The sequence below is a fragment of the Sinohyriopsis cumingii genome, chromosome 17 (genome assembly GCF_028554795.1).
Source record: "Sinohyriopsis cumingii isolate HCF-2022 chromosome 17, ASM2855479v2, whole genome shotgun sequence".
NCBI lineage: Eukaryota > Metazoa > Mollusca > Bivalvia > Unionida > Unionidae > Sinohyriopsis > Sinohyriopsis cumingii.
Window position 1 is genome coordinate 38564617 of NC_142977.1, and position 23563 is coordinate 38588179.

The window sequence follows — 23563 nt, forward strand, 5'->3', positions numbered from 1 at the left end:
GACCACAGACATGCATCCTGTCATCATAGGTGTAAGCTGGCCAAATCAGTCAAGGCATTGGCCATAGTATGGTGAGCTGCTTGATTAAGTACTCTAGCAATCCTGGTCATCATCTCCCATGTGGGGCCATTGTCAGATTTTTTCCACGAGTTGGAAGATTGCCAATGAGGCCAAATCAAACACTGAGGATGTCATGACGATGCTCCTAACCAGCCTGGACATGGCATGAACACAGTCTTGTCCACTGTGTAGTACAATGGAGCTGACATGTCTAAGTTCTTGTCAAGGTCTGAGATCCATACTGAAGGCATTGGAGTGAATATTATACCAGCAAGAGGAAAATATCACAGGGATGTGGCTTTCTCAGAAGAAAACATTAGAATTACCTGGGTCACCCATCCTTCACAAAAACCAGTCACTGATCTCTTTAATATTTACTGATTGGGGAAGGAGCCAGAAGGTGTCTCTTCCTCCTCACCAAAATCTACAGATACCTTGACTTTATAGTTTTGGGTAGCAGTAGAGGGTGGAAAGCATTCCGCAATGGCCAACACCCAAAGATTTCCTTCACTGCAGCTTGAAAGCTGAATTCAGTCAGATCTGAATATGATTGATTGCTGGCACTGGTTCCCCTTCCCCGTTGGTTTGCAGCTCTACATAGGTCATGCCAGGTAGCATGGATGACTCTGGCAAGTCATCTTTGATGATGTCACTAGCTCTCTCTTGAAGGTAGGCAAGTGAACATTCTGAAGCCCTGCTGTTGTGCTTGGCATATGGTCGGCCCAGATGCTGGTGGTATAGAAGACAGTCTGGCTATCACTGGTACCAGCCACTCCAAAGACCTGGATAGACAGAACAAATTTCTTACTGGAAAAAAGTGAAAAAAGAAGCATCATGTAAGAAGCCTTTAGCCATGTTATGAACCAATGGATAATGCCGAGTTTAGAATTCTATCAACCAATGCATAATGCCAAGTTTAGAATTCTATCAACCAATGCATAATGCATAGTTTAGAATTCTATCAACCAATGCATAATGCCTAGGTTAGAATTATATCAACCAATGCATAATGCCTAGGTTAGAATTCTATCAACCAATGCATAATGCCTAGTTTAGAATTCTATCAACCAATGCATAATGCCTAGTTTAGAATTCTATCAACCAATGCATAATGCCAAGTTTAGAATTCTATCAACCAATGCATAATGCCTAGTTTAGAATTCTATCAACCAATGCATAATGCCTAGGTTAGAATTCTATCAACCAATGCATAATGCCTAGTTTAGAATTCTATCAACCAATGCATAATGCCTAGTTTAGAATTCTATCAACCAATGCATAATGCCAAGTTTAGAATTCTATCAAAACAACACCAAATAAGAAGAAACTAAGCATAAATTAGCTATGCAGCATATAAAAAGTTGTTACTATGATTTCTGTTACAAAGAAAGTAGGTGAAAATAGTCAAAGTTGTATTTACTGAATGACCTTGCATAAGGTCAATGATAGTATGGTCTAACATGGTCTTAAATAGACAAAGTCTATAAAGGTGATAAAATCACTCTAATTTTGGCAGAAATTGTAAGTAAAAAATAAGTATACAACCTGCAAAGATTAATCAACGCAAGAGATCCAAAAGAAACGTTGGATGGTTCATTTAGAACACAAAATTAGCTTGGATTGTCAGAGATTCTACTGTACAATGTTACCAGTACAGCAACAATGCTAAAAACTAGTGACACCTAACGGTGTTTTGTCATTATGAGATAGACTGGAAAAGATGATTTTCATCTTTCAGTAGGGATGCATTCACAAGTTAGCAGGCAAATATTCCTAAAGTAATGTTATTGGGGAACATATCTCAAGGAGACATTACATCTACCAAGCTATTTCAGATATGGTTTTGAATAAAGAGAAACCAATGAAAATTATTATCTGTAAATAGTAGGAGTTAAAGAAATAACATTAAAATAAGTGCATATTTACTGCTATAACTGTATTTATCTTTTTAAATGTTGATCTATTAACACTTAATAACTCAGCAAGCAGATAGTTGATACCAAATTAGTTGTTTAGTATAAAGATTCATCAATCTAAAACTCAATATGCAGTTTAAAGCTTTGGTGATGCTACATAACTCCATTAATAGTACAACATGAATAATTACAAAGGCTGGTCAATGTGAACAACTAAATGGAAAGACATGTGACATACATTTGTGTAGGGCAGCTGAATCTTGTGGACACTTTCATCATAGTACTCATTAGACACCCAGTCATCCAACTCCACTTGGTAATCCCTGGCTACATAGCAATGGTCCCTCAAAACTTCCTGACAAATTACAAGCAGGCAAATGACTCATTTGTATAAATTATTCTAAACAGTCAATGCATGCCAGAATGCCTGTGTGTTCACATACAGTCAATGCATGCCAGAATGCCTGTGTGTTCACATACAGTCAATGCATGCCAGATGCCTGTGTGTTCACATACAAGAAAGATTCAACTGTACATTGCTGAAGAGTATTCATATATTTGATGACAAACTGAGTGAAAAACATTGTGTATTAGCATTTTCTTTCAAATAAAAAATTATTGTTTTTAAAATCAGCTTCAGAATCTATAATCATTGTTCACCACTAGAGGGCAGATTTTACTGGATGAATATCAGAGGTTTTGACTTTGGAATGACAGCATAGTCCACTCAGCATTAATTATCTTGATTAGCCACTACAAATGATACCTTACATAAAAAGCATCAGGCCACAGAGACATCTAATTCCTATCTTCATTCAACTTACAGATAGGAACCTACCACAAAATATTATACAATGTAATATGAAAATTCTACCAGTGAATAAACATATTTATTCCTACTTTCAACTGCACAGATCAGAAAGGGCTTTCACATTGCCTGGGATGTATGCAGCATCTAAGTTGTCATGAGCTAAACAAAACCACTTTAATCTATGTTAATAGAGCATAAAATGAAAGTCAAAGTGACCTACATGAGTTGTAAGGGTGCAGTAAAAACATGTATAAAATTGCTGTTTTATAATTAAAATAAAAATAGCACCCAATATATAAAGATCTTGAAACACAACAATCATTCAACAAATTCATTTAAGCATGCTGACCCTGTTATGTATGTTTAATTTGTATTTGTTAGGGTTTTTGTCCACCATCATTATGTGTTATGTTTAGTTGGAATTTGTAACTGACCTTGTCCAAAATCAAGTTCACTGTGTTCCCGACTGGAGACACTGATGTTTCTATTTTATGAACAAATAATATTTAGTTAATATTTCCCTATGAGTGTGGGTTAAATATTAGGATCGTAATCTTGGTCCGAGTCAAGACATTGGTATCCCCATGGAATAACCTTGTCTACCTGATGTTTTCCGAATTCTTTATTATAATTTTAGGAACAGATTTTATTTGTTCACAACTTAAAATTTTCTAGAAATTAACTTTGGACCTACATCCCGCCTCTTTTTTTGTGTCTAAGTTTTTTTTTAAAAATAATCTTGTTTCCTTGAAAAATTATTTATTCTTTCTTTAATATCTTTATGCAGAATCAGTCATATTGTTTTTCTTCAGTATTTAATTTGGGTGAAATTATTTATTCAATTTATTATTCTCTGGAAATAGTGTTCTTTAATAATATTCTTGAACAGAAACACTAACACAGAATTATACTGAATTCAGACAAGGATATCTTTGATTATAATAGTTGGTGATAAACTGGAAGACTGTTAAGACATCATCACAATTCAGGTCACTGTAAATTAGTACATTCAAGACTATAGTCACATCAACATGTTCAGCAATTGATGCTATTTCAAACACCACTGGAATTTAATTAAAACTTTATTGATTAGGACTGGTGATATAACTTCTAGACTGTTTGGTATTTAATTCACAATACTGCAAGTACTTTTAAAATTTTTACTTTTGCATTCTAGAGAAATAAATTATTTATTGAACTGTATGAAACCTGTTGGTTTTCACTATTTCAACAAGTTCTATCACTCTAGGAAGGTCAGTATGCATATAACACTCCAAGAATTTGTACGGACATGAACCAAATTCAAAATCTGAAGCAAAGTCAGTGAAAGATGAAATATGTCACAATTAGCTGGTTTTATAGTATGGGTGTGGTGCGTATCTGAGATACATTTTATCATCATTTTTATTATTCTAACAAAGGCTATGGAAAAATAAACATCCAATACAACCCAAGTGAGAGTAGCATAGAATATAGGCCATATTCACCTACTTGTGCAATTAGAAACAGTGCTTATTAAAATGGATCCTTTCACTAAGTGTTATGATTCTGAATAGGAAAGTATGTATACAGTCTCAATAAAGATGTTTTATGAAGAGAGATCTATACAACCATCTAATTTAGTGATTCAGTCATGAAGTTAAAACAAAACTGAACCTATGTCAGTGATGCATATACCATGGGTTGATGACCTACTTTTGTAATGAGCATGTAGTAATTGTCAAGATGTATACTCTCACTAAGTTTCATATTTCCAATGTTATGTATATTTAATTTGCACTGTTTGTTAGGTTTTATTTATTCATTATACACTACTCCTTCGATAACTCTTGCACTGATAAGTCAGGAACCCGCTTATAACACAGAGTCAAGCATGGATACCATTTTTTTAAACTAGAAATTTCCAAAACAATGACCCATAATTGTTGAACTTGAAGAAAATCATAATCACAAGGTAACTAAAACTTGGATTTATCACTCATTTTGTCATTGGAAACAGCAGACAGGACCTGGACATTTGAATCAACATTATGAAACCAATTTTTCCAAGTAACATGTTTCTTTCAGAATACTTACCCAAAAATAATACCAATGGAAATCTATGACTACCTCCCAAATAAAGCCCTCCCAGATACTACTTTAAGCTAAAGGGATCTAAAAGTTGTCTGCTGACCTATGTGATGGTCAGGCAGAGTGATAATCCCTTAGGTATAAGAATTAGCAGCAAAGTCCAAGCAACGTTCAATTACTACTGGAGCAGGAGGCATGCTCTCTATGGATGTAACTGTGGGGAGGCTGGGAGGGTGTATGTTACCCAATCATAATACCTCAGGAGAATAAAAGGTGGAGGGAGGTACGTCTATCCCAGAGATACCATCTCCAGTTCCCTAAGGTATGTGAGACAGCTTCTAGTTAACCTGAATGGAGGGGACTTTGCCTGTCGGGACGTGGCTTCAAATAGGGAAAAATGCCCCCCCCCCCCGCCAATCTAGTAGAAGTCATGAAGCTGCATCTTAAGAAGCTGTCGGCCTGGAAGGGTGACCTGTTGAGCTGTGAATATAGTTCCTACCTGATCGAATTAGGCCCTCTGTGATGTCAGATCGTGAAGGTAAAAGCTAGAGAATGTGGACTCCAATCACCATCTCACAGAATGAATGATGTCGGTTAGTGAGCAGTTTCGGATGAATGCTAGGCTGGTGGCAACTGCTCTAACCGTGTGAGCTATAATGTGTAATAAGTTCATGTGAGCATGGGTTATTTCTCTATATGCCAAGTGAATAACCCACATAATCCAGGACAAGATAGTCTGTGTTGATATATCCTCCTGTCCTGTCTTGCAAGGTAGAAAGAGGCAAGATCTCTCTCAATGCAATGGCTCCGTTTTTTGAAGTACACTTCAAAACCCAAACTGGGTCTTGTAGGTGGCCTTTAGCTGATGTGTCCAGACATGAGAGAGGTTAAATGATGAAAGTCTGGTTACCCATATAAGGAAGCCAGTTCTTGGCGATGAAAGAGGATGCTGTCATGAGAAGACTGACCCAACTTGTCAGAACTGCATGTAATTTGTGTCTGCTGATAGGACATACATTTTGCTAACTGTGCCTCCAGTTGCTAACATCATGAGGAAGCAGGTCTTGTAAGAAAGTTGCACCAGAAATGCCCTTGAAATTGCTTCAAATTGTATTTTGTTAAGCCAAGTTAATACTCAGATAGATTCCACTTGGGCATAGGATTCATGTTTCAGTCATGTATATTCATAGTTGGCAAGTAGGTTGGATAAGTCCTTGTTTTGTCTGATATCCTCTCTACCTTGATGACAAAGGGTGTCAGTGATCGTACAACGGTAACCTTTTATCATATTCAGTGCTAACTTTCTCTCTTCAAAAAGCCAGGGGAGGAAATGAACTATCTGTATTATAGATACCTTAAAAAGTTCCACATCATGATGCAAAGGTCTGGGGTCTTGGTTCCTCCTTGTCATTTGAGAAAAGTTACTACTATAAATTTGTTGAACAGAATGAGAACTCCCTTGCCATTTAAACATTCCTGCCACCAGTGAAAGGCTTTCACAATGGCCTGATATGCATATGGCATTCCTGGGGAGATCATGCACCACTGGCTCCCTGAAAGGATGATAGTATGTGGGTTCCCCCAGCCTTCTGTACTTGCCCTGGTAAGGACTGTAAGGTTATACTTGCAGAGTTATACCTGCCATGTGCCAAACTGGATGCCCTAATTCCACAGATGGTGCCTGAAATGTGTGCAGATGGGGAGAGGTTGGTCCAGTGGGCAAACTTTTGGCTTCCATTAAGACATAAGAATCATTGCAATATGCACATTAAAATGTGACCTAGGACAATGAGTGAAGACTGATGTTGGGTCCCAATGGGAAATCCCTGATGTTGTAGGTGAATTGGAAGCCTTGTGAATTGGGACATAAAGGTATGCATTTTTAAGTCCACACTGATGGTGAAGTCTCCCTCTTGGACAGCATTCCAAAATGCACCATGGTGTTTCCATTGAGAGCCAAGTGGCATCAATGAACTGATTGAGGGTGCTAAGGTGGAATTTACAGAAGGTGCAGAACAGTTGTTCAAACCAATTACAAAGACTACCATGGGTCTTCTTCCCACGTTGGAGGAAACCGCTGAGAATTATACCCAAAACATTTATAAAATGAGTATTCAGCCATTAAACAGTACCAGCTCTCTCTCTCCACCCTCACCCATGCAGCAGCGGGGATGGGGGGGTGAACAGACCAGAATTTCAGACTGATATAAAGCTTCCTACGGAGTGTAAAATAATACAAGCGCCAATAACGCTAAAGTAGGGAGGGTAAATAGACTAAATTTATTTGTGTGGTAAAGCCTTCCTACGGAGGATGAAAAAATACAAGTGTCATTGAGACCTCTAACTGGGTTATTTTTATGTGTGTGTCAAATACACACACACCTCCTTCATGGGTGTAGGTTAGCTCATTTGCTATTTTATCATTGATGCTTGTTTCCAAATATGTATGTGTGCCTGTTTACCTACCTGGACACTCACTCTTGGTCGTCCCTCCCCTGCTGCTATGTGTGTGGCTTAATTAAATCATTATTATATCAATAATAATACTAACTATGGAATCTCACACAGCTAATCTAGCTCAACAGTGACTAGAGGCAATTAAGAAATATCTCCCATCTGTGATTCTGTCAAACAACAACTTCAAGTGTGTCAGGAGTCTCAGGTGGAATTTACAGAAGGTGCAGAACAGTTGTTCAAACCAATTACAAAGGCTACCATGGGTCTTCTAGCCACATTGCAGAAAACCACTGAAGCAACTGGAAAAATAGCAAAAAGAACTAAACAAACAAGAAAGATTCTAAGAGAACTTCCAGGTGAAATAGCTGCTGCTCAACCAATGTGAGAAATACTCGAAGGTATTGACTAAGGTCGTGCTGAAATAGGTGATATAAAGGATCGTATACCAGAATCAGAAGCAGAACAAGAACAAGAACCAGCAAAAGAGAGAACTGAAAAAACTGATAAATTTACCGAAGAGAGTACTGCCAAAATATAAAAACTTGACGTGGAAGAATTATCTGCATTTGCCATGAACAGTTTTAATCGGCGAAAAAAGTTCTGAAACCTGAGTACACTAATGATGATGTAGGTAGAGAAGTTTGGTACAAATGGATAGATCACATATACTAAGGAGTTGATCAGGCCCAAAATAGTGATCCAAGATATATTAGATTTATTAATGGAGTAGATAACTATACAATTACAACAACCACAGCCAGTATAACAACAACCACAGCCAGTATTACAACAACCAGGTAAAAAATCCAGGAATGGTCTTGCCACTGGCAGTGTAAAAACAGAAAAGAACAAAACTCTTCCGTTGCCTGACAAACTTTGTCCCACTAATGTCCTTGCTGATGTTGATAGACTAGAGGTTCCATATAAGCATTAATGAGAGAGACACTTTTTACTGAAAATAACTGACAAGATCACAAAGTGAGGATACAACCCGATGTTAGAATACAATGAGAACTTGAAAGCATAAGAAACAGGTTAACTAAAGCCCTTAATAATGGAAACATAACATTCTCTTTCTGCACAAATGAAGAGAACCAAGTCTGCAACTGCACTTACAGTGGACAACTAGAATTAATGCATTTCCTATTTCACCTATTACAGAAGATTCTCCACGAATGGGCTGTCTCTTAATTTGGACAATTCAGTTGGCAACCTTACTTGAAAACTGGTCTTGGCAGCTCATGTGTGCACGATAAGCCTGGTGTGAAGGTCTGTTGTGCAGATGATATCCCTGTGCAGCAGGTCCCTCCACTGAGGAAGATTTGGGCTGCTTGTTTGTCTGATAATGTTGACCAGGTCTGAAGAACTTGTGATGAGCTCACCACAGTTGATCAAGATGAGCCCTCTTCCTGACCAGTTTTAGTGGGCCTAGAGTCACCTGAGGTTACAGATGGGATAAGACCTCTGAAGAGCATCTTCACCACAATCAGTGCTGCCCTCTTGCTGTGGTCCGGCAAGACCTTAGATGTCTCCAAGGCAAGATCCCTGTGAAGATGGGAAAACTCCACAGACAGTGCCATTGATACAGAGAGTGCATGCCATCACATTTTATGCCAACAACCTCCAACAAAAGCTGCAGTGCCATCGGGGACAATGTTTCCATCTTCAAGAAACTGAGATCAGTATGGGAGGCAATAGTCACAAGGTTTTGAGCCTTAAGCAGAAGGGCCATAAGATAGAGACAAGCCCAGCCAATATCCACATGTGACCCACTGGAGTATAAGGGGGCTGGCTTAAGGGACATGTGGAATTAACCCATTAGCTGGAGGCAGAAACCAGTGGTGTGACCACAGATGAGAGGGACAGGCCACCCTATCTGCTGCACCCATGCTATGCATATGTTGAGAAGGCACTGTTCATCCTTGCCAGAAGGCATATTATGCTTCATGCACTTTTCCTCCCTTAAGAGAAGTAAAGGATCTATTTCTCGCAGGCAATTATGGCATCAAACTGCCCTTTGATGATCTCTAATCCATGGAGATCATTTCTTGTTCCTGCCCAACAGGAGCTGTAGACTTCCCTAAACCAAGAAGAAATTCAGACAGTTGTCTTCTATGTGTGACGACTTTTCACCAAGTCCCACTCTTTAGCTCTTCGTAGACAACATATAGGACATACAACTGTGCATGCAAACAGACATTCATTATAAGGAGGTGATGTATCCCTATGGGTTTTCATGTGCCCACACTTACCCACTTACCCACACCCTGCAACATGTTAATCTCTGAAAGAGAAAACAAGAGTTCCTCAATAGGACTGATGTTCTACTGGGCAAAAGACTTTCCTGGAATTTGAGACTATTTCTTCCTTTAAACTGCTGAGTGATTAATCTATCTCTGATATTCTTCAGCTATTACAAAATTTTCAAATTTCTAATTTTCAAACTCTGATGGACATATTCTACGTCAGATTGACACCATTTTCATTTAGAACCAACTAGACATAATTTGAAGTTGTTCTGTACATCTATATTGTGTTTAACTTTAATCCATGATTGTAGATTTCAAGTCATTTGTAAACAACATAATACATAGCTAATTTTTATCCATGATTGTAGATTATACTTTAAGAAAGGTAAACATTTTGACGGTAGATTTTTCAAGGCACACCTGCTTTTTTGTCTTGTAAGTTGTAAAAAAGTTGTTGACTGATATCTGAGTTAAAGGTCAAGCCTTAGTATGTTCAATAAGAGAACTTGTGTATGAATTTGACAGGAAAATGACCCACATCTTGGTCATCTTATTGTGCCTTAGGTTTTTATATAAGGTGCTGAAGTAATAAAAAAATTCTTGATTCCTACTTTTAGTTCCATCTCTAACATTATTGTTAATTGTCTTTAGATATAATCTGAGTAGAATCTTTAATTAAAAAATAATTCATTGGAATTACAAAGTGCTCAATGACATTTTGGACTAAATCACTATTTTGGAATTATTGTGAATTCATTCAGGGACATTCTGGATTATATCATTTTAATACATCAAGACTGTTGGCACATCAGCTCAATCAAGGCTATTGACAAATCAGCACATTCAATACTGGAATTCATTTGGAATAATCTATACTTTTGGAGTTGTAGTAGAACTTTTAGAATTATCTGGGATTCCTCTTAAATCTATGCTTTGTATTAAAGGGTTTGGTTTGGTTTGGTGCTTTATGTCACAGCAACACAAAAAGTTATTTAGTGCTGAGGCAACTGAAGTAAAGTATGTTGCCCGTGGACATACCACAGTAGTTCATCCAGACTGGTCTGATAGTAGTATTGAACTTGCACCCTTTCAGATGCAAAACCAGCATGCTAACCACCAAGCCACTGCAGCTCGTTCTGTATTCTAGAGAAATAATTGTTGATTTTGCTTTATCTGTTACTTAATCTTAAGACAATAGTATCATAAAAACACGTTTAAATTGGTGAAAATCACATGGTGATATGATCAACTGTTCATAAGTAGTAGTGATAACAAAATTTTCAAGATGGTTACTATGGTTACCATATTAGTTATCAGATCAGCACCATTTTCATTTAGAACCAATATGTCATCATAAGAAGTCTTCTGGTAAAAACTCAAAAAGTCAATATGAATTTCATTCAGGATAAGAAGCAATAAGATCTAAAAAAAATGGCTGCCTTGGTAGCCATACTGGATGTCAGAATGGCATCATTTTTATTCGGAACCAACTAAGGGATGAATGTCATTGTGAAGTTTCATTTTAATCCTCCAAGTAGAAGTAACAATATATTTTTTGTGCTAAAAGATGGAAAACAGATAACAGATGATGGATGAAAGACCATCCCATAAGCTTGTCAAGTCTATGAGTTAGAAATTACAAAAAAAATGAGGTAACTGGAAACCAAAGAAGGGAAGGTAATAATTACTTACCCAAACATGTATTACTGAAAAGGGGCTAACAATAAACAGATTCCCCAACTGCTGAGTGAAACCCCAAAACCTTTCAACTTAGCCATAGAAACACAAATTCATTCAAATTATGTTGTTGTTGTTGTTGTACGGTTTAACGCCATTTTTCAGCACATGATAGGCTATACATGGCGGCCAGTATTAATGGTGGAGGAAGAACCCGGGAAAAACCCGGAAAGGACCACCAACCCACGAGAAGCTACTGGCAAGCTTTCTCACATACCCACATTGGCCGAATAAGAGACTCGAACCCACACAGACAGAGGTGAGATGGCAATGATCTGTAACGGAGAGAGCTTTAGACCACTCGGCCACTTGGGGCCCCTTCAAATTATGTAAGACGAGTGATAAAAAATAATCAATCAACACAAAAGGATCGAAGATTGACCAATAAGATGTAAAAATAAAAACATCAAGAGCCAATTTTGGTTAGCGATTTTGGCATACGTTACTTGCATGAAGTTCAAGGAAAAAGAAGGTATTCTGTATATTGGCTGTGACTCACAAATCAGACTGGGATCATGTTCTTTTCAATTCTAAGTTCTAATTTCTAACAGGCAGAATGAATATTTAATTTGTGCTGGGTGTAGCATCCCATAAATATAAGCAATGCAATTGCAGCAGGTATTGTAGTAATGCTATTAAAATATTTTTTATTAAGCTGTGCACTTAAATTTCTCTAGTTTAAAAATAAAATAATTTCATAATTCAACAAGAAAACGTTATTATTACACCACCGATTTATACATTAAAACCAAAATAACTTGAGTCTCACCTCAGCACGACTGAGAGTCAGAACAGCACTATGACCAGGATATTTCAGCTGAAGAAGTCGCTGCATGAAGACATCCAACTGTGCTCCACCAAGGTTGATACGTCGACAGTTACTTGGATCCAGCTGACCTGCTATCACTGGCAGAAGGTGCACTGTCTGGTATCCACAGTCAACAATCATTGAGTTTGCTTTCTCTGGAAAACAGCACAGGCTTTATTATTATGTCTATATCAATACATGTCAAATGACTACATGTCTGTGAAAAACATACACCATGTTGTCTGGCATCATAATTAGAATTAATAACATAGACCATGATCAGTCAGTACAATATGCAGTGGCATATCTGGGTGTGTTATATGCATAAATGTGAACCTCTTGAGTGGGAGGACAGCTCACCCAATATCAGCGATGCCTCTCATCTCATTGTCAATGTTGTAAATTCCTGTCTCCTGTATTTGTTTTTTTAAATTACAATAAGAAATTTCTGAGTCCGATGATATACTCTATCCCACGGGTTGTCAACCTATTTGACTTAGCATGCCACTTTTTTGTGGATTAATTACAAAATGAATGAGCATGTACCACCAGTAAGAGAGTAACACAGTTTTAAAATCGAGATTTTTGGCTGCATTTCACGTGCCACACAAAACCTCTCGACATGCCACCTTGTGGCACCATTGCCATAGGTTGCCAACCCCTGCGCTATCCGCTGCACATTCTGCTATGTTACTATTATAATCAGACCAACATAATGATTGTGTACAAATTTGTTTAAAGTCTTACTGGTATGAATATTCTAAAAAAATGACAAATGTATGGCACTTCAGCACCAAGAATCCCCCACTGAAAATGTCAGAAATTATCAAATGCTGAGGACAGAGAAACCAATTTTTTCAAGTAAAATTTGTTTCTTCAATAAAATTTACCTGATCATAAAACACTAAGAGAATTCCAAGTAGATCATGAATCCAGCCCTCCCAGGCTAAAATGTTTAGCTGACAAGCTAAAAGTTATCTGACCATCTAGGTGACAGTTAAATAGCATGATTTTCCCTTGACACAGGGATTGGCACCAAATTCCACGAATACTTGAGTTACTGCTGCACCAAGAGGAATGATCTCAATAAGGATTTAAGTGCAAGGCAGCTGGGAAGGTAAACGTCCATTATGATTGGGTAAGTATTATTAACAAAAGTAAATTATGTTTCTCCGAGAATACTTACCCAATCACATCATGTTAAGAATATTAGCCTGCTAATCAAGAACTACTGAAAGATGAAAATCGTCTTTTCCTGTCTATATCAATAGACAAATGGCAATAACTCTTGTTCATTACCTCCCCTTGGCACAACCAGGTGCCACTAGTTTTTAGAGGAATGAGAGATTAATGAGGATGCACACATGGCGGGGCGGTTGGGAGGTTCTTAAGTAATATGATTAGGTAAGTATTTTTGGAGAAACATAATTTACTTAAGAATTTGCTTTATCCTTTGAACACGTTCCCCAATCACATTATGTTAGGAGAATAAGTATCAGGAGAAGGGGATACTAAGCATCTGACCTCTACCTTGGGTATCTTTCTAGGCAAGAATAGCTGAATTTCCCCATGTGAATGATAACCCGTTCTCCTAATTACATGAGCAAAACAGCCTGGGGTCATTTGACCTGTGACCCTAACATACAGTTAAGATGATTATTGAAAATCTTCTTACTTATAAAATTTCAAGCTGTGTTGTTTGATCTAGTTGGGTCTGATGGCTGCCTGTGCTGCAACTACTGGACCTACCAGATTCAAGGTTGTCTTTACAATGCCAAATCTATAAGATGGAAGTTCAAGAGTTGACTTTGCATGCCATCGAACAGCTTCTATTATATAATGGGTCAGAATGTTGCATCTGAGTGCAATTGCTCAATACTTCTGTGCAGTAATCTTTTGAGCCGTCAGAGTACACCAAGTGTATGACCCACTTCAGCCATGAAGAAAGGGCATGACAGGTGTTATTCTGTGTTCTGGCTCACCCTGGAAGGAAGAGTCATTTGCACATGCCAAGATTTGTCACTCTGTACTTCATTCTTGAAAGCATGAACAGGATCTTTCCTGACTGCTGTTCTCAACCTGTCTATGGAAGAGAACAAGTGAGTGACGACTCTTTGATTACCGACAGACAGTAACCTATTTTGGGCTAAGAAGCCTGATTCTGCCAAGAGAACCAATGAACCCTCCGATCTGAAGTGAAGAGATTTTGGGTCGACCTAAAGGGCATGCAGCTCTCATACCCTGCATGCAGAAACTAATGGTGTCAGGAAACATTATTGTATGACCTAGAATTGGTTCCATTCTGAGACAAAATGAGGGTTACTGGCTGATTGAGACACAAATTGTCCAAAAGGTCTGATAAGACTATATCCTGCCCAAAAACATGTCTGCTATGATGCAGGAATGTGTCCAATATCATGGGGTGGTAGCCTTTGGTAGAAATTGGGGCCCAACTGTTTCTCTTCAAAAGCCAGTGAAAAAGTCAGCCAGTTGAGAGCTTGAGACATGCAAAGAGACGATGTTGTTGGTATTGCACCAGTCCCTAAAAACAAGCCACTGTCCCTCATAAGCCTTCAGAGTGGAGGGTTTTCTTAATCAAAGGCTTGAATTGTTTGCCTCACAAGGCTGTCCTGGTAAGAGCAGAGCACATAAAAGAAGAGGACGGTCCGGTCAGGGAAGAACCACCTCTGACTAAGGATGCTAGAGAAGATTAGGGTTGGCTTGAATCTTCCTGGGCATATCTATTGACAGAACGAATAGATCACTGACCCAGGACCTGACCCATCTGAGAGGGGCAATCAGAATCATCTTGCCATTCTAAACCCATAACTTCTGGATTATTTTCAAACTCAGCAACACAGGAGGGCAAATGCCCACAACCCAGATGCTGGCGGTAGATGGTCTGGCTGTCACTGGTAATGGCTGAACAAACAGATTTCTCATTTAAATTTCAGGTATAGTAATAAGATGCCGATGGCATGGCTAGATGGATGGATCTATCTCTAATATCCTCACATGAACTATTTGGCTGGACTATTTCAATGAAAAGATCCCCATACTGGGACAGCTGGACTGCTGGTGTTGGCTGGACTGCCAGTGTTGGCTCTTGGCTCTTTTATCATTCCCTTTGGTTGATTTTTTTTTAACACTATTGACCAAGTTCCTTAAACCAAGTCTAACACAGGCTGATATGGTTGTCCTCACTGTATTGGAAATTGTTACATGTAGCGCATTGGTCACCATTCAGACTGAAACAACCAAAAATTATAGAAAAGTAGCAAAAAACAGTACAAGAAGCACTTTTGCATGTAAATAATATGCAACTACACACCAGTTATTAACAGGTTATAGGAAAAATTGCATTGGCATGCTAAGTCAATAACACATCTACAACATTAGTGTGGTTGCCATTTTGGTATAAGGAGTCTAAAAGACTAAGTCCGTAATTGTCAAATTCATCCAAAATTCTGAGAAAAAATATAAAAGTAAAATGTATACCACCTGTGTAGTAATGATTAAGGAACACAATACTTCCAAATTTGGCAGCAGCTACTGATAAAATCACAAAATATGGCTTGGATGTTCACGAGGTAATTTTGTGCATGTATCAACATGACAGTGAAGTTTAAAAGCTGGTGACACCTGGTGGTGGCAATGAGAGGTAATGGGCAAGAGTTCCTGCCTTTATCTATAAGAAACAGACAGGAAAAGACAATTATTTGTCTTTTTAGGAGGGCTGGATTCAGGAGGAAGTAGGTTTATCATAATGTTAATGTGATCAGGGAACATATTTGAAGGAGATGTAATACAGTCATGGAGTAACACATAACTACCTGGTTATAAATAATAATGCAGTAACATGACGTAACTACCTGGTTATAAATAATAATGCAGTAACACGATGTAACTACCTGGTTATAAATAATAATGCAGTAACATGATGTAACTACCTGGTTATAAATAATAATGCAGTAACATGATGTAACTACCTGGTTATAAATAATAATGCAGTAACATGATGTAACTACCTGGTTATAAATAATAATGCAGTAACATGATGTAACTACCTGGTTATAAATAATAACGCAGTAACATGATGTAACTACCTGGTTATAAATAATAATGCAGTAACATGATGTAACTACCTGGCGCAGGGTGATTGTTCAGAAGACTAAACAATGAATCCACTCCATATGCAACTTTGGGGACATGATAACACTCAAACAACAGCTCTGACATTTCTGAAGAAATAAAAAATTTAAAAGTATTAAACATATATTGAAAGAAATAGTTTAGCTGAACCCAACCACTCCCTCTTTTTTATATAACACTGCTGTCGAATGTGCATAAGAAATTGACATTAGACTTCAAACAAAACGGCATGCTTTTGTGACTATGGCTAACAGTGTCAATGATACTGACCTAAAATAAACTTAATGGAAAGAGAATTATGTACCAAGATTTAAATGATGTTTTTGAATGGTTTTGCAATGTGCATGACAACAATACCCACTCACATATCACGCTTACACCAAGAATAAGAACTATTAATGTATATTCAGTTGAAATAAGTCTATTAATAATAATTAATGTTACTTTTAAATGAAGATATTAAATGAAGATATTAAATGCTTTTAAGTATGTAGCTTTCTTACTATGTACATGACATATACTCCTCACAAAAAATTTAATCCCCCTCTGGAAAGGCCACCTGTCTTATAAGACCACTTTCCCGGTGTAGAAGGGGTGGCTGTATAAGAAGGGGACCACTGTAAATAAAACTAAATCAGTAAAAAAAAATAATGCGCACAGCAAAGCTTAACCCTAAGTGATTACCCCCTTTATAGCCACACCAACTCCCCTCCTTACAACATGAGAAATTCACTAAAACTTGACATTTAAAAACTCAACAAGAAGCTATACTGAAGAAAATCAGAAAATTTTCCTTATCACGTTCCAGCAATTGCATCCCAGATGCTGCTTTCATGAAGATAAAAGTGGACTACGAATGAATTACCATAAACACAGAAAAAGGGAGATGACAGAAAATGGGCAGCCGCTCATGCAAAGAAAATGGCAAAACTTCAACCTGACTAAAACATGTGTGCCTGCTCTAGAATTGTCCCCTTGTGCATACAACATGAAATCATGCACTCTTGACATCAATGTAAATAATGAGGGACAAACCTTCAGATGTAGTATAGATGTCTCTGCTATAAAAAAAATGTACTCCATGGTCAATCATACAAAAAACCGTTCAGTGTTACCTTACGGAAAAAGCAAAAGTTCCTTAAGTCATTCATCTGCAGATTGTATTAATTTAGGATGTGGATTTGCTTGAATATGAATAATATGGTACCTATTACCATTAGACCCATCTGAATAATGCATTTCATTACATTTGTATTACCCACACATGGGAAACCTCGGCTGCAAATCACCAAGAAACTCTGTGACAAAAATGTTTGAAATATGGCAATAAGCTCCATCAAATCAGCCCAGTGAATACAAAGTTTTTTATTCTGAACATAAAAATAGAAACTTTATTCATAAAGTGTAGAAGAAAAAAAATTACTAAGCTGGTAAACCTCAAATTTTGATAAAGTATTTGAATATTATGGTTTGGCACTTTGCAATCTTGCACCTTTAACCCTGATGACCTTGAGATTAGTTTCCAATGGTACTATTGTAACATGATATCTGATTTGAGGGATATGTGGTAAAGTTGTTAAATTCAATAGAAATATCACCATTACTCATGTTTCTACTATAAAAAGGTGTAGTGTACATGATACTTAAAATTAGATTTTTCAATATGTGGTGAGAAAAGAGTGAGTCATGTTTCAAGGAGTTTATAATTTTGAAAGTAAAGGTTTCTATCAGGATTAAATGCAATACATAACTCCTGTAAATTGAACTGTAAAATGCTAAAATCCAAATTAATTAAAGGTCTTATTAAGGTACAAGCTAAATTTGCTTGAAATCCAATAACCTATAGCATAGTTATGCTGCCGAAGCCCCAAGTTAAGAGGATCAGAAACCGATGGCCATAACTCATAAATGTTGTTTTGGAATACAAGAAAATAAAATTTCATCAATATAAACCTGCATACCATATTTGGTTCAAATTCTACAATTCTGTGTAAAGCCACACAGCACAAAGCAAAGTCAGAAGATGGTCCAAGCAGGTAAATAATTCCTATAAATAATATTTTCATGCACTACAAAGCTGCATGCCAAATTTTGTGAAAGTTATGTTGCAGAAAATAAAATCAGGCTGTTAGACAAGTATAGGGCATAAATCTTGTATATCATGTTGTGGAATGCTAGAAATTTAAGGTATCATCAATATAAAGCCACACACCAAACCTGGATGAAATCCAACTAACTTTGGTAAAGTTTATTGTGGTAACAAACATTAGGAGACTGGGCAATCAGGAGGCATGGCTCAATGTCATGGAATGCTTGAAATCTTATTCATTCAAGAACTCATCGACATAGAGCTGAATGCCAAAATTTGATTAAAATCAATCCATGATAAATTGAAGCTGTGGAAATGAAAGTCAGGAAGACTGGCAATCAGGGACCATAACTCCTGTAATTAATGACACACAAAACTGGAAATCAAACTTTGAGGATCTTCTCAAAATTGAGCTTCATATCAAATATGGTTCAAATCCAGCAATTCCCAGCAATGATTTTCTGAAGAAACCAAACTGCTAACAGACAGATCTGATTACTATAGGGATCTGCCAACTTTGTACATTGGGACTCTAATCATAAACACAAGGTGCTCTATTTCTTAAGAAATATCTTGAAATATGCACCTTGCATGTACATAAGGATTGCGGTTTCAGGGCACAATTACTACAATGTGACAATTATTTTATCTATACAAATACACTTTCAATGAGTTTCTGATTTTTAACATGTAGCAGTTAAGTACATAATACAATTGGCAGTAATGGACCCTGATTATCAGCAAGGGTTTGCTTTTACCAAATTTAATTATCCTCTACACATTTGATGCATCATGATTATATTATTAGCAGAACTGAGACATCGATGGAAGGAATCATGTGGGATCAATATAACTGATATAAGTATATCTGCAAAAAATGCACATATAGAGAAAATATAGGATAGTGACTTTCTGATTTCGATAACAAAGACTTACGTGCTCGACAGTAGTTGGGATTACATACAGGCTCTGTCATAACAATTGGATGGTTGACCTCACCCTCTGTATTTATACCAAGATGGGCAAAGATGTAATCCAGTATCTGCTCCTACAAATAAGAGATAACAGAATCCTCCATATGCAAGTTTCTGAAATTTGCACTGGACATGACGGCATTCCTTTCAAATATCCATTAAAATTTTAAATATTTAGAAATAGTGTATTATTTCAATTTACAATTAAGAATACAACTGGAAAGATGGCTGAAGGCAGACAGATACAGGGCTAAGGCTGAAGGCAGACAGAAAACAGGGCTAAAAAACTCCATTCCTCCCAAGTCCTCTCATACTTATCTGTGACAAAAAAGGAAGGTAAAGTGGCTTTTCAAGAAAAATGACAGAAATATCCTTACAATCATATTCATTTGTGATGAGTCTCTATCAACCAGATGCAAACTAATCTATTGTTAAGGCTTTTGATTCAATTTCACATATATTATATTTACATAAGCATCCCATACACCAGGATACCCCAACATTTTCTATTTTTAGTTCTAATTCTGCAAATGCATGTAGTAAAGTTTATTTAGAAATCAAGCAAAGGCCACTTTGTAAATTGTTTATTTCTGTCAATTGCAACAGCTGGTTTTTGCACGCATTCATTCTGAGACATCATCACCTGACTAGTTGGCATGTTGGTCATTCAAAAGTATTTCCTTCATTGGAAGAGTTAAGGAATGAAAAGATCATAAAATGCTAAGCAGAGAAAATCAAACAGCAGACAAAAGTATAATTCTTTAAAGTTTAAGAACAGGTTCAACAGGCATGACTTACTGTATGACAATCAGTCCAGTGTGCTATATTATTCAGTTTGCAAATAATATTTAATATCAGCCTCAAAATCATCCTGACTGTGGTTTAATGTGTATCCAGTATGTTCAGCATGAAAAGGTATTTGAAAAACCTGCATGCAAAATCTTGCCAAAACACTGAAACAATATCATACATGATGTTTACGTTTTCAGTCTTAAAAATTATACACAAGTACAGGACAAGAAAATCCTATGCAAGACGAGTAAATGCTCCAAAATATTAGTCACAGAGGGCAAGGGAAAACATTTTAAACCCATGCAAGTCAAGTAAAAGTTAGAAGTTATTTGCCCTGGAGGGCAAGGGACTAAATGAAAAGTTTTCAAATCCCAGAGTTTAGTTAATTACTAAGTTAAATACATAAACTGCCCACAATATGACATGTGAAGACATAAACAAAATGCCCACAATCATGACATGTGAAGACATACATAAACTGCCCACAATCATGACATGCGAAGACATACATAATAAACTGCCCACAATCATGACATGTGAAGACATACATAAACTGCCCACAATCATGACATGTGAAGACATACATAAACTGCCCACAATCATGACATGCGAAGACATACATAATAAACTGCCCACAATCATGACATGCGAAGACATACATAATAAACTGCCCACAATCATGACATGCGAAGACATACATAATAAACTCCCCACAATCATGACATGTCAAGACATACATAAACTGCCCACAATCATGACATACAAGCCAGTGTGCTGACATGCACCAATAAAATGCTATTCTGACATCATGAGACATACATGTATATAACATGGCATTTATGTGGTGAAAGACAAAGATATCCTCAATTGATGTTCAACACAGGAAAATATTTTTATACACATACAGAATGAGAAACACAATTCCCGCAATATAACTGTATAACTTAACTCAACAGAATCCGTGCAAAGTTGTATACCATAACAGGTTAGTATATCACGTGACAGCAAATCGGGGGAGGCATTACACATCAGTAACATCAGCTGGATGCACTTCATATACAAGTAAACATGCTAACATTTGAAAGAAAAGGAAGAACATCTTACCTGGACATCGTACAGAGTTACCAAGTTCCTGTCAAATGGTGTTCTCAGCATCCATCTAACAACTTCCAGGTTTGTGATCTCATTGCCAACTTGTACATCTGTCTCCTAACAATATAGTTAAACACAATTTTCATGACTTCCATTCACTGGGTTCACATCAATATATTTTATGAATTCACTCTCATTTAATAATCTACAGCTTGAAGACCAATATACCACCAACTACCTTCATGTTTGCCAGCAATACCTCAAATGGAAAAGAATCTCAAAGACAGGAAAATCCTAACTATATACATTAAATGGGACATTTTACACAATACCTTTTAGAAATGACTTTATAATTAGAGGATAAGAAAAAACATTTTTAAAAGCATCTGTAACTCTTCTTGAAGCAAAATTATTTAAATGAATTTTACATCAATATCATGATCAAAGCAGTAAAGACATTTTACTAATTAATTATTTATAGCAATAAGACGACAAGTCACTTTCATGAGTTTCATGATGTTGTCTAAAATTGAATTTCACATTTTTCAAATTTAAAAAATTGGATAGCAAAGAAATCCTGTATGTAACAATATGCAAGTACATATACAATAATGTCAAATCTATTTTGATTTCAGCATGCCGATGACAAGTTCCTGTACAATACTGCAAAATCTATTTTGATTTCAGCATGCTGATGACAAGTACCTGTACAATACTGCAAAATCTATTTTGATTTCAGCATGATGATGACAAGTACCTGTACAATACTGCAAAATCTATTTTGATTTCAGCATGATGATGACAGGTACCTGTACAATACTGCAAAATCTATTTTGATTTCAGCATGCTGATGACAAGTACCTGTACAATACTGCAAAATCTATTTTGATTTCAGCATGCTGATGACAAGTACCTGTACAATACTGCAAAATCTATTTTGATTTCAGCATGATGATGACAGGTACCTGTACAATACTGCAAAATCTATTTTGATTTCAGCATGCTGATGACAAGTACCTGTACAATACTGCAAAATCTATTTTGATTTCAGCATGCTGATGACAAGTACCTGTACAATACTGCAAAATCTATTTTGATTTCAGCATGCTGATGACAAGTACCTGTACAATACTGCAAAATCTATTTTGATTTCAGCATGCTGATGACAAGTACCTGTACAATACTGCAAAATCTATTTTGATTTCAGCATGATGATGACAGGTACCTGTACAATACTGCAAAATCTATTTTGATTTCAGCATGCTGATGACAAGTTCCTGTACAATACTGCAAAATCTATTTTGATTTCAGCATGCTGATGACAAGTACCTGTACAATACTGCAAAATCTATTTTGATTTCAGCATGATGATGACAAGCAACTGTACAATACTGCAAAATCTATTTTGATTTCAGCATGATGATGACAAGCAACTGTACAATACTGCAAAATCTATTTTGATTTCAGCATGATGATGACAGGTACCTGTACAATACTGCAAAATCTATTTTGATTTCAGCATGATGATGACAGGTACCTGTACAATACTGCAAAATCTATTTTGATTTCAGCATGCTGATGACAAGTACCTGTACAATACTGCAAAATCTATTTTGATTTCAGCATGCTGATGACAAGTACCTATACAATACTGTAAAATCTATTTTGATTTCAGCATGCTGGTGACAAGTACCATATATCATTTTATTATATGCTCATTTTCTTCTCCATTAACTTTACATTGTCAGAATCGTTCAGTATTTTACGATATTGCACACCTTCATATTGCATTCATGTGCAGGACACGTGTGCCCAATAGTGTATTAGGAACTACTTTGTAAACAAACCATGTACAATCGTGTAGCAGATGCTTTACGTTTTGGTTGATTAAATTTGTTTCTGAATGAACTAAAGTAGATCTTTTGTGGACTGCCACATACCAGCTGCTTTGCTACATTCCGCGTTAACTTTGTTGATACAATGTTTTGGATTTTGGCGATAGATGCCAGATTTCATAAAACTGCTGGGTAGCTACAAATAACATGCAAGTTACAAGGCATAAGCTATCTCCTCTAGCTGGTAATAAGAATGGCAAAAAGTATACTTACAGTTTTACATCCTGAATTTCCTCAAAATGTACTTTCTTAGTTCCGCAAATCTGAATTACATGAGCCATGCCATGAGTTCTCAAGCTTGATTACACATTTCAAAATTGTACTGTAATTCTAACTATATTTCAAGTGCAATTACATCCTCCTTACTGCACTCAAAATGAAATAAACATTAAATTCAATAGCGTTGTTTTGATAATTGCAATTGCAAGACTTCATATTTTTCCCATATTGATTTCAAATAG

General features: G+C 36.7%; 1 protein-coding gene across 1 annotated transcript in view; it reads right to left on the reverse strand.

The window, feature by feature from the left end:
* LOC149778454 (actin-related protein 5-like) overlaps window positions 1-23563 on the reverse strand; it is a 101799-nt gene that overhangs the window by 68718 nt on the left and 9518 nt on the right. The window contains exons 4-8 of the mRNA XM_089939292.1: window positions 21220-21324; window positions 19286-19397; window positions 16254-16349; window positions 12070-12263; window positions 2215-2331 (exon numbers count right to left, since the gene is read on the reverse strand). Coding sequence (XP_089795418.1) covers window positions 2215-2331; window positions 12070-12263; window positions 16254-16349; window positions 19286-19397; window positions 21220-21324 — 624 coding nt within the window. The remainder of the gene's footprint in view (window positions 1-2214; window positions 2332-12069; window positions 12264-16253; window positions 16350-19285; window positions 19398-21219; window positions 21325-23563) is intronic.